Source organism: Apodemus sylvaticus, chromosome 20 (genome assembly GCF_947179515.1).
Source record: "Apodemus sylvaticus chromosome 20, mApoSyl1.1, whole genome shotgun sequence".
Classification (NCBI taxonomy): Eukaryota; Metazoa; Chordata; class Mammalia; order Rodentia; family Muridae; genus Apodemus; species Apodemus sylvaticus.
Window position 1 is genome coordinate 39,159,467 of NC_067491.1, and position 15,858 is coordinate 39,175,324.

At 38.5% G+C, this 15,858-nt stretch overlaps 1 protein-coding gene across 1 annotated transcript in view; it reads right to left on the reverse strand.

The window, feature by feature from the left end:
- The window catches only part of Eea1 (early endosome antigen 1), a 110,369-nt gene that overhangs the window by 64,189 nt on the left and 30,322 nt on the right, over positions 1-15,858 (reverse strand). Inside the window, exon 2 of the mRNA XM_052164900.1 lies at positions 6,616-6,708. Coding sequence (XP_052020860.1) covers positions 6,616-6,708 — 93 coding nt within the window. The remainder of the gene's footprint in view (positions 1-6,615; positions 6,709-15,858) is intronic.

Sequence of the window (15,858 nt, forward strand, 5' to 3'; positions counted from 1 at the left end):
TTTTAAAGAACTAAAAAGTTAGGATTTTTTGCTTTTATAAAAGCAAATTTTTTAAAAAAGAAACAAATTACAAAATCACTGGGAAAATTTTTTCCAGCCTAAAAATCACTCCCCCAATACTCAGCCTTAGATATGCACCAGCCCTACTATGTCGAGCAACAGCTCTCAGCCTATGGGTCACAATCCTCTGAGAGCCAAATGATCCTTTCACAGGGCTCGTCTAAGACCATCAGAAAACACAGATATTTACATTAAGATTCTTAACTGTAGCAGAATTAGAGTTATGAAGAAGCAATGAAATAATCTTATGGTGAAAGTCACACCATGAGGAACTGTGTTAAAGAGGGGCAACACAGGGAAAGTTGTGAGGCACTGCTCTAGAGACAGGCTTCACAGTCCACAATGGGCGATGGTGTGCATCCATCACCTCCAGTGGATCTGGAGAGCAAAAGAAAAGATGGAAACAGTCTTAGACTCCGGTTCTAACAGTGTTAAGATACAAAACCCTTCTATGAAGAATCGTTTTCACCTGAATGCTTTAATAATTCATTAATAAACATAAGTAATAGATAATCCTACAAATATTGAGATACCACTTTACATTTCAAATTTCATGGTAAAACGTATGTAAACATATTAAAGCATTTATATTTATTTACAGATTCACAAAAAAGGCAGCCGGAAACAATAGGCGAAACCAAGCAGACAACCCAAGAGCGCCTTCTTTATTGATTCTTTTTCTTAAGCATGCATAATTAAAGCAATCCATATTCCCTTACAGCACAATAGGGAACCAACACCAAGATGTGGAAAACAAAGCTATTTTGAGCGACCCATAACCAAGTTGCCAAAACAAAATATTTGGGACCCACGGTCACACTGGAGTCACTAAGAAGCTCTTGCCCTCTTGCCTCCTGTTCAGTGTGCACGTCCTGGTAATGTTCCGACAAGTCAATAGCAGTTACACATCTTTTCATACACAATGGGCAGATGAAACCCTGTGAAATAACAACTTTTAGTTTTTAGTTTCTTACTTTAATAAAACATGAGCACACAAACATTTATAGGAAGAAAAATCCAATCTCTTTTTGGTACGGGTCAGGGAAATTTCAAGGTGTATCTGCAAATGGTAAAAGGTATTATGTAGCAGTGAGTTTTTGCTATACCACAACCATTGACATCTTTATTGATTAATCAAAAACCAATTGGAGACAAGGACCTTTAGCATTTGGGCATGCAGGTTCCCTACTGAATTAAAGCATTAGAACTAATCTCCAAGAGGTATATCTGAAGCAGAACTTTAAAAATTAGTCCCCATCTACACATAACAAACTTTCTTTGGTTTACTTGTTCACATGGTAGCCAGCTGCTTTGGCTCAAATACTCTTTTTAATGCATTTTAAATTATTCTTTGTGTATGGTACTTTGTCCATAGTTATCTGAAACCCAGTATTGACAAGTTAGGTTTTAGATCAAACAATTTCTGACAGATAAAACAGGTAACCTTTATGTGACACTATGCTCTCAACAAAAAAATTGTTTTTTTTAAAGCAATTTTTAAGCCTTTATTATGTTCACACAGTAAAGACCACTCTTTCCATCTCTGTAATCCCCAGCACATGATGTTTCTTTCTGATCCTCTGGCCACTGTAGGCTCACAGATTTGAATGCTTAGCCATCAGGGAATGGCACTGTTTGAGGATTAGAATGATTAAGAGGTGTGGCCTTGTTGGAGGAAGACTGTCACTGGTGGTGGGCGTGGAGATTCCAAAAGCCCATGCCAGGCCCAGTCACTCTGTCTTTGCCTACATATCAGATTGAAGTTCTCAGCTACTGCTCCGGTGCCTGCCCGCATGCTGAAACTCTGACACTGCTGTAAACTTTGCCTTGATCATTCTTCACAACAATAGAAAAGTAATTAAGACAAAAATTGTCTAAAAATGTCTACATTTTAAAACATAGGGTATTAAACTGATGTATAGCTTGAGATTATATCAGATAAGAACAATGCAAGGCTAAGAACATGAAGGAGCTGAGAATATGATGAACAAAGTAAATAAAACACAACAGTAGGAACAAAGGTTTAGAAGTTAGGTTTTTGTAAAAACAAATGTAGACTTGGATCCCTGGAACCTAATCAAAGCAGCAGCAGGTTACTGAGGCAAGACTGAGAAACACTAAACATAAACATAACTAAACTAAAACAAATAAGTAAACATAAGGCAAAACAAATCCTTCTTCCTTGCAATGGTTTGAACGAGAATGGCTCCCATAGGCTCATATAGTTGGTCATCAGGGAATAGCAGTACTTGAGAGAAATTAGGAAGTGTGGCACCATCAGAGTATGTGTGGCCTTGCTGAAGGAAGTATGTCATTAGGGGTGAGCTTTGAGGTTTCAAGGGCCAGAGCTAGGCCAGTGTCTCTCTCTCTTACTGCTGCCTGTGGATCTGGATACAGAAAGCCCAGCTACCACAGCTGACTGTACGCCATCATGGACAGTCCCCGCCATGAGGACAATGAACTAGTTGAAACTATACGGAAGCCCCAGTTAAAGGCAATACAACACTGACTAAGACACTCCTCGTTTATTAACTTCAGGTGGTGAAAAGCTGTCTAACACAACATGTAAAACACACAAATTACTCAGTACAAAGGAGGCATTCAGTGAGCGTTTCCTATATCACCACTCATTCTCTGTGACTCTGTCTCTCTCTCCCTCTGTCTCTCTGTCTCTGTCTCTGTCTCTGTCTCTCTCTCTCTCTCTCTCTCTCTCTCACACACACACACACAGAGGGGCATGAATGTACATGGGAAGGTGTATGTGTGGTACATGTGTGGGTGATCCACATATATGTGGAAGTGAATGTGGAAGTCAGAAGAGAACCTTAGGTGCCATTCCTCAAGCACTGCCTATCTTTTTTGTTTTGAGACAAGGTCTCTCACCAATCTAGAACAAACCATGCAGACTCAGACACTGCTGTCTGTCCAGCATTTTCCAGGGGCCTCTTTCTACCTCCCTAATGTTGGAATTGTAAGCACATATCACAACCATTTCACTTAACACTGGTGATGGAACTCAGACCAATCCTTATAAAAACTTTACCAGCTGAACTATCTCTCCAAACTCCATTATTCCTTTGTTTATGTCCCTTACATGGAAATTATCCAGGGAACAAAAACAAGGAACTCAAATTCATCTTTAAGTGGTCTATCTAAGAGTTGTCTTTCAGAGAGCCACATCCAAAGTACTAGAACTACATACAGAACAGCACTTCTTTAACAGATGACTTTTGTCACTTTTGCTTCTTCTGGGCCACTAAAGGTTTAGAGTATGTTTTACTCTAGCCATGACTGTTACAGTAATGTATACACCCAGTCACCCAACTATTCCTTAAAACAGATTTACTGCATGAATACTCTGCTCTAGCTATTGGAAGTGGTGCTGAAAACAATATGGAAAACTGCAAACTCCCCTTTCTCAAGAAGCTTACAGACTTACCAAGAAAATTTTATTAAGCTTCACAAAACCAGAAAATTCTATGGACCTACATTCAGAACACCCTTCTGTGCAATCTCAGCCCCTGCACTGCCATCCCCTGATGCCACCTACCATCATTCTGCAGCAGAGAGCCCCTATGCATCCATCCTTCATCTCACTAAGTCTATCTTCAACACAGTGTCTACACAGAATATTCAATGCCAGGCCTGGAATTGGCAGCGGGCACTTTGCTTTGTTCCTGGACTTGGAAAACTATCCAACATTTAAGGGTTTTACAACTGAGTTTTGTAAATAGGTTTTCTTTATATCTTCTTTTTCTATAATGAACAAAACTTCTTAAAAATAAAAGTAGTAAAACAAATTACTTATCATTTCTCTGCTCAAGGTTCTCTCTCCATGGGCTTCTCTACGTCAGAGCATTAACCACTGTGTGTGTTAATGTCTCAGAGGCCTGCAGAAGGTGGGCCTGAGAACCTCACTGAGCTAGCCTGTAAATACTCAGTACCCTAGAGCCGCACTAGCCTCCTAGATTGTTTTCACCATGCCAGACATGCTCTTAGCTCAAGTGTTCTACATCACTTGCCTCAGAAACTGCCTTGGCTCATTTCTTCACCCTCTTCAGTTCTAAAATATGCTGCTTCCATACTTTCCACTGGGAAAAAAATCTTCTGTGGTAACTACTGTCTTAGTTAGGGTTTCATTGTTGTGAAGAGACACCATGACCAAGGCAACTTTTTAGAGACCAACATTTAACTAGGGCTGGCTTACAGTTTCAGAGGTTTAGTTCTATCATCATCATGGTGGGAAGCATGGCAGTGCCCAGGCAGACATGGGGCTGGAAAAGAAGCTGAGAATTCTAGATCTTGATCCAAAGAAACCAGGAAGAAGTTCTCTTCCACACAGGGCAAAGCTTAAGCATAGGACCTCAAAGCCCACCCCACAGTGACACACTTTCTCCAATAAGGCCACACCTACACCAAGGCCAAACCTCTTACTAGTACCACCTCCCATGGGCCAAGCCTATTCAAACCACCACAAGTACCTAAAACTACAGCTACACAAAAGATGTGCTACTCCCTCTTTCCTGCTGATTTTTCTCAGTAACACCCATATCTATCCTGGTACATTTTGAGAATGTTTTGGTTTTTGACTGCTTACATAGCAAATACAAGGCCAGCCAGGGGTAGAGAGTCAGATCTGTCTCCATCAAAATTGAATCAGTATCATGAACATAACATCCTCAAAAAGATTAACAAATAAAATCTAACAATATATTAAAATATTGATAACAACACATCATTATCAAATGAATTTTCCCTAAGAATACAAAGATAAAACAATATTATTTTAAGTGCACGTAATTTATCACAGAACAGGAGAAAAGTCTTATCAAAATGTCAATGCATGTAGAAAAAGAATTCTTCAATGGCAAGATCCATTCAAAGGGAAAGGGGGAGAAGGAGGAGCGGACAGCAAGGCAGCATATGCACTGTTGGATATTTGGTAGAGCTATGGGCAGCGGGCACCTTGCTTTGTTCCTGAACTTAGAAGACTATCCAACATTTAAGGGTTTTACAACTGAGTTTTGTAAATAGGTTTTCTTTATATCTTCTTTTTCTATAATGAACAAAACTTCTTAAAAATAAAAGTAAGTAATACAAATTAAAAAGCTTTGTAATTGAAATGTTAAGCTTATTTACATTTCTATTAGTTTTTAATAAGTTGACAAAGATAAAGTAAAATTTAATGGGTCATAAGTAAAATCAGAAAATACTGGAAAAATGGGACATACAATGTAATAATTAACAGTTTATAACAGTACACACATACACAAAAGATTAAAATAGTCTTCATAGCAGACACTGAAGGAAAGGCCAAGCAGAGAATGTACCACCTGGGGATTCATCCCATATACAGTCACCAAACCCCGACACTATCATGGATGCCAACAAGTGCTTGCTGACAGGAGCCTGATATAGCTGAGAGGCCCTGCCCGAGCCTTACAAATACAGAGGCAGATGCTCACAGCCAACCACTGAACTGAGCATGGGGTCCCCAATGAAGGAGTTAGAGAAAGGACTAAGGAGCTGGAGGGGTTTAGAAGAACAACAGTATCAACCAACCCCACCCCACCCCGCCCCAAGCTCCCAGGGACTAAGCCATCAACCAAGGGGTACACATGGTTCTAGCTGCATATATAGCATATAATTGCCTTGTCAGGCATCAATGGGAGGAGAGGTCCTTGGTCCTATGAAGGTTTGAAAGATGCCCCATTGTAGAGGAATCAAGGGCAGGTAGGTGGGAGTGGGGTGGGTGGAGGAACACATTCAAAGAAGTAGGGGGAGGGAGGATAGGAGAGGAGCTATCCAGGAGGGGGTAAAACTGGGGAAGGGAAATGTTCAAAGGAACATTTGAAATGCAAATAAAGAATATATCCAATAAAAAAAGACTAAAAAAAATATTCTTGCTTAAATTGAAATGATGACATAAAAGACAAACTGATTGTATTAATTTTCAATCTTAATATATAGTTTTTCAATCTTACAACCAAACATTGGTATGCTTTTATAAAGATTACTCAAAATCACATTGTAATAATACAATTTATGAAAATTTTCCTGTAGAGAGCCTCATTGAGGTGCCATGCCACCTGGCAGGAACTTGACATGGACTAATGTGAAGTTCCTCTCTCAGCCTTTGAGCGGGAACTCCTGTGTTAGTCATAATCCCCTCCACCTAGGGTGGAGTGCTCAGACCAAGGTGAAGCCCAATGTTCTTCAAGGACCTGCAGTTTCCTGAGAAATACTAGCTACCTGCTGAGCAACTGAACTGGTTCTGCTGAGAAGCTTCCAGCCTTTGGGGGAAGGGTTTTCCTCTGCTTATATATTTGGAGTCCTTCATTAAACCTTGAGACCTTGAACAGCAGGTGTTGTCTTGGTCTCCAACTGTTTTCACAGCCTTCCCATACATCCCCAGCTTCCCTTCCAGGTAACCCGTTCAATGTAACTGTGGGCAGTTACATTTTCCCTATGAACATAATTTGTTTCCAAACATTACTATATTTGCTAATTTCCACTAAACAATAGTGAATTTTATTCTCTATTAAATCTTCATACCTCTGAAGAACTTTCATTATTGATATCCACCGTATTTATAGGAGTTGCTGATGAATCTAAATCAGAACCTTGAGAGCCAACTCTCCCAGGAGTCTAAAATAGAGAGGAAAAGAAAAATCAAAGTTAATATATTATATTAATATAAGGTGTTGATATATTCATAAGCTATACAACAACATAAACAATGTCACACAAGAAAAGTGTCTTCATAATAGCCAGTAGTTCCCACAGTGACCCTTACATGTAGCATACTGATGTTCATTCTGTACACGTTAGGATCACTATAAGCATTTTCAATTTTTATTCTTTTTAAATAAAGTTTTTAAATATAATACTTTATAAGCTTTAATCCACTTTCATGAAACGTACTTAATCACAATGGCATCTCTGAGACAGGTAAAACATATTTGTCCCAATAAAGAAAACATTTAGAGCAGCTAAATGATTTGCTTATGACATAATGTTAACAGTCACCACCAAAATACTAACAACAAAAAAACAAGAAATAAAGAAACAAAAAACCCAAAACAGACACAGAACTAAACTACTGATCTTCTGATTCCTCTTACATGGCTGTTTCCTGCATGAACTGGAATGTACAGGAGTGGAGGGAAATGTGACCTGCATCATCTGGTTACCCTCCACTCATCTGCCATTCAGGCCAGTGGTTGTCAGTCTACCTCTGACATGGGCTAGGATACCATCAAGCACACATTTCATAATTCCAGCAGCATTTTATCCTCTAATATTGTTATTTATTTATTAATACCTACACATAAATGGACTTCAAATCTAGTAAAACACTTTAAAATGAGATTCAAAGCACAAAACCTACTTGATAATTGTCCTCCTATACATATATGCATACATATATGAAAATATATAAAGACATATATGTATACATACTACATGCTTCCCACTTTACCCTCTCCTGAAAGAAGGCACAGAGGCTAAGAGACCCATCACAACCAAATGACTAATAACTAGAGGAGAAGGTCTTCACTGGAACGACGAGGTTCTGGATCACTGATCAATACTACTTCTTTCTTATAAACCTCTATGGAAATTTACAAGTACCCAAGATTAAAAACAATTAACTACATGTTTGCTTCAACACATAAAAATACTTTTATATGTAAAAAATAATATACTTAAAATAAGACAAACCAAATAGTCCATATTCCTTTTTACTTCCTTTCTTATATATTACATATGATTAGTATATATTTGATCTAAATACCAAATCAGAAGTGAACTCCCATCTCTATGAAAATTAACTGATATAGTATAGAATAGCAGGCCTCGGGGCACATGCCTGAAATTCCAGCACATAAGAGGCTGAAGCAGGATTACTGCAACTTACAGATCAGCCTCAGTCACAGTTTCAGATTCTCCTCCATGTGTATGCATGTCTGTGTGTGTGTGTGCACATATTCTTACTTTATAAATGCTTATGCATATGCATTATAATTATATAAGATCTATATAACAATGTTGAAAAGAAGTATTTCAAAATGTAAATAATGACTACCATAGCAAGACACAATTACAACGGGTTTAAGTTTTAACTTTCTTCAATTTTTGTTTTTGCTATTGTTTCTCACAATTTTAATCATACTTTTATATTTAAGAATATTTATACTTAAACTAACAGATAGTCCACATTCCTTTTTATTTCCTTATTTTTGAATATCACACATTTGTTTATAGTTTTTGTTCTTATATAAATTGGGACAAGTAGGAAATGACAACAGGTAATTAAAGTCACAAGGAAATTCCCACACTCTTCTTAAACACAATCACTCAAAATAGTACATAATATTACAGTTTTCTTTCCTATGCTGGGAAGAGATTAATCAAATATACCAGGATAACAATGGGGAAACTGGAGCTGGTGAGATGGCTCAGCAGATAAGAGCACTTGCTACTCATGCAGAGAACTCAGGTTCAGTTCCCAGAACCTACATGGTAGCTCTCAGCCATGTGTAATTCCATAGGTATCAAGCACACATGCAGTCCATATGTATACATGCAGACATTCATACTCATGCAATAAGTAAACAATGAGGAAACTGAATGGCTTTGAATTTAAAGTCATTTAAATTCAAAATTAAAATCTTATATTTATAAGATGAACATTCCTAGTGTTAAAATCTGGTATGTTCTATAATCTTATACTTTTTGAGTACAAACATGCTTACAAGTACAAAATTCACCAGGCTTCATGGTACAAGTCTGTAATTCCAGCAATGGGGAAGCTGAGGCAGGAGGGCACTTAGGCTATATTAGATTCTATTTAAAGAGAAATTTAAAAGAATAACAAGGAAAAAGTATAAAATTTCACAAGAACTATTCCACACACAAAATTATTTAAATATACGAAACTACCTTCAGTTTAAATGTATGCTGTGTATATAAACTATAAATTAATTTCACACTTTAGCTTTGTTCTCTCCAAGATACTTCATTTACATACAAGAAAATCTAAAACCTGAAACATTTTCAATCCTAAAAATTTCCAAAAAGAGATATTCACCCTGTACTTATCTTTGTTAGTATCCTCAGAAAGTATTCCAGATTCTGTGACAGTCTGGCTAAGGAATGACAAGGAAGAAACATCATCTTGTGTATAACTATTGTTTTAACCCAGAGAGCTAGAAGATGCCAAGCCCAGTTAGTGGCATAAAGGATGAAGCCCCACTCCTTCCAGTGGAGGGGACAGGAATGGGTCACACGAGTGGAGTTGCTACTGTACCCCGAGGCTATCCAACCCATTAAGGAGAAACAGAACTTTGGGGAAAAAATGTTAAGGATGAAATATGTAAAAGGTAATCTCTGGCCAAAGATAAAAGAAAATGATATAAGGTGTATCCATAGTCATTAGTACCAAGACACCCTATCTAAAATGATGACTATGTATGTACATTACATCTCCAAATAAGCCAGGCCAACAGGGCAAGTAAAATGCACAGAAAGGAGGTAGGGAGCCGATTCCATCGCAGGGCAGAGCACAGTTACCAGCTTCCAAGCCACCGTGCTTTCACTTTCTCCTCAGGCTTATTTCTCAGAATAAAACAGCTATCTCTCTGACAAAATCACTCAACTAGTAGAAACAATAACTACTGAAAAAACTATAAAAGTAAACATAAAGGACACCTATAATTTAATACTCTATTTGAACTCTTCAGTTTCTTTCTGTCCACAGGGCTCAGCAGGGCTAGAAAAGGGGAAATCATTTGAAATGTAAATAAATTTTATAGAATAAAAAAAATTAAAAAAATAAAAAAACTTTGTATTCAATGTGAATGCTACCCTTTCTGCTGGGAAATTACCCTGAGAAAGTCAGCTAAATATAGTTTAGGGAATGACCAAAATAGAGTGGTACTGACAGCAATGATGTCACTTCAAAGAAGAGAGAGAGTCTAGGACTCTTGAAAGCCCACAGGACTCGATCTGGTATTTCTGATGTGTCACACTGACATTTCATCCTGATGTTCTGTAATTTGTCCTTGGGCATAAGTTGGGATCACCTTCCTGGGTAGAGAGAGTGGGGTCAGATTTTGAATCTATGGTCTTCATTCTGCAGAGACAGCTAAGGCAGCACTGGAGTAGCGTGGAAGGTAGCCATAGGTCTGCACTCATTCTCTCTTCTTGCTTGTTCTCATTTTTGTTTTTATGACCCTTCTATCTGTGTTTTTCATCTGGACCACAACATTACAGGTCCTTCTGAAATCTCAACCATATGACAGGTGATTTTCCAAATGGCTCTAATGATGATCCCAAACTTCTCTTCAGATAATTGTTCTCCCATTGATGAAATTTACTCTCTATACCTTGAATACTTGATAATAGGCTCAAGTCTTCAGTGACATGTATTGGGAAAGAGATTGGTGATTCCTAATCTTTGTCACTTAGGGTTTTGTTTTGGGTTTGGGATTTTTGGTTTTTATCTACTACACTGATATCAAATAGCTTTTCAGAAACAGAAAATTGGGGGTTGGGGGAGGAGGGGGATCAAGAGTGAAACACTACCCTAGCCCCTTTCCAATGACCCAATGACCTATCCCTTAATGATCATGAAAACAATGGTATAATGATCTAAGATTTCTTCTACTCTGGACTTATAAAAAAGAGATATTTTTCAGAAGTAGAATCCTCAGATTGCTCTTCTTGTGTGAGGGCTAAAGTTGTGCCTTACATTTAAATTTCTGTGTTTAATAGATCTATAAAAATGGTTTCCCTCTGTGCCCAGAGCTGATCCTGTGCCACAGTGCTCCATACCGGAATATGACCAGAAGAGAGCTGGTCGGACTCCCAGGAGTGCAGGCACACCTGTAAGCACAGGTAACACCACCACTTCTGCTCAAATTCCTGGCCCAAGAGGGACTAGCCCAGAGTCATCAGAAAACAGGAAGCAAGGAACAGCCAAGGACAGGATCCTTTAGGTTTCTGTCTGCACCCCTGAGCTGACCCTGAGCCACCCAAATGCATCCCAGAGAGAACTGATCTCCCAGGATTACTGACACACAGGCTCGCAGGAAGGACAAGCCACAGTCAGAGACAGCAAGACCAGAGATAAACAAATGGTGAAAGGCAAGGGCAAGAACATAAGCAGCAGAATCCAAGGCTACTTGGCATCACCAGAACCCAGTTCTCCCACCACAGAGAGCCCGGGATACCCCAACACACCAAAAGAGCAAGTCCCATCTCATGATGATGACAGAAGACTTTAAGAATGACATAAATAACTCCTTTAAAGAAATATGGGAGAACAGTGGTAAACAGGTAGAAGCCCTTAAAGAGGAAACAAAAAAGCCCCTTAAAGAATTACACGGCCTGTAATCCCAGCACTCTGGGAGGCAAAGGCAGGAGGATTTCTGAGTTCGAGGCCAGCCTGGTCTACAAAGTGAGTTCCAGGGCTATACAGAGAAACCCTGTCTCAAAAAAAACCAAAATCCAAAAAAAAAAAAAAAAAAAAAAAAAAAAAGAATTACACGAAAACACAACCAAACAAGTGAAGGAATTAAACAAAACCATGCAGGATCTAAAAATGGAAATAGAAATAATAAAGGATCACAAAAGGAGAAAACCCTGGAGATATAGAAAACCAACACACACACATAAAAGCTGAATAACACTCTACTCAATGTTAACTTAGTCAGGGGAAAAATAAAGAAATTAAAAACTTTTTAGAATTTAATGAAAATAAAGGTACAACATACCAGACTTAGGGACACAATGAAAGCAGTGCTAAGTGGAAAACTCATAGCTCTTAGTGCCACCAAAAATAAACTAGAGAGAGCATTACACTACCAGCTGAATAGCACAACTGAAAGCTCTATAACAAAAAGAGGCAAATATATCCAAGAGGAGCAGAGGACAGGAAATAATCAAACACAGGGCTGAAATCAACCAAGTATAAACAAAAAGAACAGTACAAAAATAATCAACAAAACCAGGAGTTGCTTCTTTGAGAAAATCAACAAGATAGATGAATTCCTTAGCCAGACTAACCAGAGGGTACAGAGAGAGTATCCAAATTAACAAAATCAGAAATTAAAAGGGAGACATAACAACAGAAACTGAGGAAATCCAAAAATATCATCAGATACTACTACAAAAACCTATACTCAACTAATTGAAGCTTTGGACCAATTAGATTTAACAGATATATATAGAACATTCTATCCTAAAGCAAAAGAATATACCGTTTTCTCAGCACCTCATGGTACCTTCTCCAAAATCGACCATATAATTGGTCACAAGACAGACCTCAACAAATATAAGAAGATAGAACTAATCCCATGCCTCCTATCTGATCACTATGGAGTAAAAGTGGTCTTCAATAGCAACAGAAACAACAGAAAACCCACATACACGTGGAAACTGAACAATACTCTACTCAATGATACCTAGGTCAAGGAAGAAATAAAGAAAGAAATTAAAGACTTTTTAGAACACAATGAAAATGAAAACACAACATACCCAAATCTATGGGACACAATGAAAGCAGTGCTAAGAGGAAAACTCATAGCCCTGAGTGCCTCCAAAAAGAAAATGGAGAGAGCATACATTACCAGCTTAATGACACACCTGAAAGCCCTAGAACAAAAAGAAGCTATTTCACCCAGGAGGAGTAGAAGGCAGGAAATCATCAAACTCAGGGCGGAAATCAATCAAGTAGAAACAAAGAGAACCATACAAAAAATCAACAAAACCAGGAGCTGGTTGAGAAAAATCAACAAGATAGATAAACCCTTAGCCAGACTGACCAAAGGGCACAGAGAAAGTATCCAAATTAACAAACTTAGAAATGAAAAGGGAGATATAACAACGGAAACTGAGGAAATCCAAAAAATCATCAGATCCTACTACAAGAGCCTGTACTCAACACAACTGGAGAATCTGGAGGAAATGGACAATTTCCTTGACAGATACCAAATACCAAAATTAAATCAGGACCAAATAGATCATCTAAACAGTCCCATAATGCCTAAAGAAATAGAAGGAGTAATAGAAAGTCTTCCAACCAAAAAAAGCACAAGACCAGATGGTTTCAGTGCAGAATTCTATCAGACCTTCAAAGAAGAGTTAACACCAATACTCTTCAAATTATTCCACAAAATAGAAACAGAAGGAACACTACCCAATTCCTTCTATGAAGCCACAATTACGCTGATACCAAAACCACACAAAGATCCAACAAAGAAAGAGAACTTCAGACCAATTTCCCTTATGAACATCGATGCAAAAATAATAAAATTCTTGCCAACCGAATCCAAGAACACATCAAAACAATCATCCACCATGATCAAGTAGGCTTTATCCCGGGAATGCAGGGTTGGTTCAATATACGGAAATCCATCAATGCAATCCACTACATAAACAAACTCAAAGAAAAAAACCACATGGTCATTTCATTGGATGCTGAAAAAGCATTTGACAAAATTCAGCATCCTTTCATGCTTAAAGTCTTGGAAAGAACAGGAATTCAAGGCCCATACCTAAACATAGTAAAAAGCAATATACAGCAAACCGGTAGCCAGCATCAAACTAAATGGAGAGAAACTTGAAGCAATCCCACTAAAATCAGGGACTAGACAGGGCTGCCCCCTTTCTCCTTATCTTTTCAATATTGTACTTGAGGTACTAGCTCGGGCAATTCGACAACATAAGGAGGTCAAAGAGATAGAAATTGGAAAGGAAGAAGTCAAACTATCATTATTTGCAGATGACATGATAGTCTACCTAAGTGACCCAAAAAACTCCACTAGAGAACTCCTACGGCTGATAAACAACTTCAGCAAAGTGGCAGGTTATAAAATCAACTCAAGCAAATCAGTGGCCTTCCTATACTCAAAGGATAAGCAGGCTGAGAAAGAAATTAGGGAAATGACCCCCTTCACAATAGCCACAAATAGTATAAAGTATCTTGGGGTGACTCTTACCAAACATGTGAAAGATCTGTATGACAAGAACTTCAAGACTCTGAAGAAGGAAATGGAAGAAAACCTCAAAAAATGGGAAAACCTCCCATGCTCATGGATCGGTAGAATCAATATAGTTAAAATGGCCATTTTGCCAAAAGCAATATACAGATTCAATGCAATACCCATCAAAATCCCAACTCAATTCTTCAGAGTTAGAAAGAGCAATTATCAAATTCATCTGGAACAACAAAAAACCCAGGATAGCTAAAACTATTCTCAGCAACAAAAGAAAGTCTGGGGGAATCAGTATCCCTGACCTCAAGCAATATTACAGAGCAATAGTGTTAAAAACTGCATGGTATTGGTACAGTGACAGGCAGGAGGATCAATGGAACAGGATTGAAGATCCAGAAATGAACCCACACACCTATGGCCACTTGATCCTCGACAAAGAGGCTGAAAACATCCAATGGAAAAAAGATAGCCTTTTCAACAAATGGTGCTGGTTCAACTGGAGGTCAGCATGCAGAAGAATGCAAATTGATCCATCCGTGTCTCCTTGTACTAAGCTCAAATCCAAATGGATCAAGGACCTCCACATAAAGCCAGACACTCTGTAGCTAATAGAAAAGAAACTGGGGAAGACCCTTGAGGACATCGGTACAGGGAGAAAGTTTCTGAACAGAACACCAATAGCGTATGCTCTAAGAGCAAGAATTGACAAATGGGACCTCATAAAATTACAAAGTTTCTGTAAGGCAAAGGACACCATCAAGAGGACAAATCAGCAACCAACAAATTGGAAAAAGATCTTCACCAATCCTACATCAGATAGAGGGCTAATATCCAATATATATAAAGAACTCAAGAAGTTCGACTCCAGAAAACCAAACAACCCTATTTAAAAATGGGGTACAGAGTTAAACAAAGAATTCTCACCTGAAGAACTTCGGATGGCAGAGAAGCATCTTAAAAAATGCTCAACTTCATTAGTCATTAGGGAAATGCAAATCAAAACAACCCTGAGATTTCACCTTACACCAGTCAGAATGGCTAAGATTAAAAATTCAGGAGACAGCAGGTGTTGGAGAGGGTGTGGAGAAAGAGGAACACTCCTCCACTGCTGGTGGGGTTGCAAATTGGTACAACCACTCTGGAAATCAGTCTGGCGGTTCCTCCGAAAACTGGGCACCTCACTTCCAGAAGATTCTGCTATACCACTCCTGGGCATATACCCAGAGGATTCCCCACCATGTAATAAGGATACATGCTCTACTATGTTCATAGCAGCCCTATTTATAATTGCCAGAAGTTGGAAAGAACCCAGGTATCCCTCAACAGAAGAGTGGATGCAAAAAATGTGGTATGTCTACACAATGGAGTACTATTCAGCCATTAGAAACAATGAATTCATGAAATTCTTAGGCAAATGGATGGAGCTAGAGAACATCATACTAAGTGAGGTAACCCTGACTCAAAAGGTGAATCATGGTATGCACTCACTAATAAGTGGATATTAACCTAGAAAACTGGAATACCCAAAACATAATCTACACATCAAATGAGGTACAAGAAGAAAGGAAGAGTGGCCCCTTGTTCTGGAAAGACTCAGTGAAGCAGTATTCGGAAAAACCAGAACGGGGAATGGGAAGGGGTGGGTGGGGGGACAGGGGGAGAGAAGGGGGCTTATGGGACTTTCGGGGAGTGGGGGGCTAGAAAAGGGGAAATCATTTGAAATGTAAATAAAAAATATATCGAATAAAACAAAAAAAAAGAAAAAAAAATACAGATCCAAAGTACCTCAAGCCCAGTG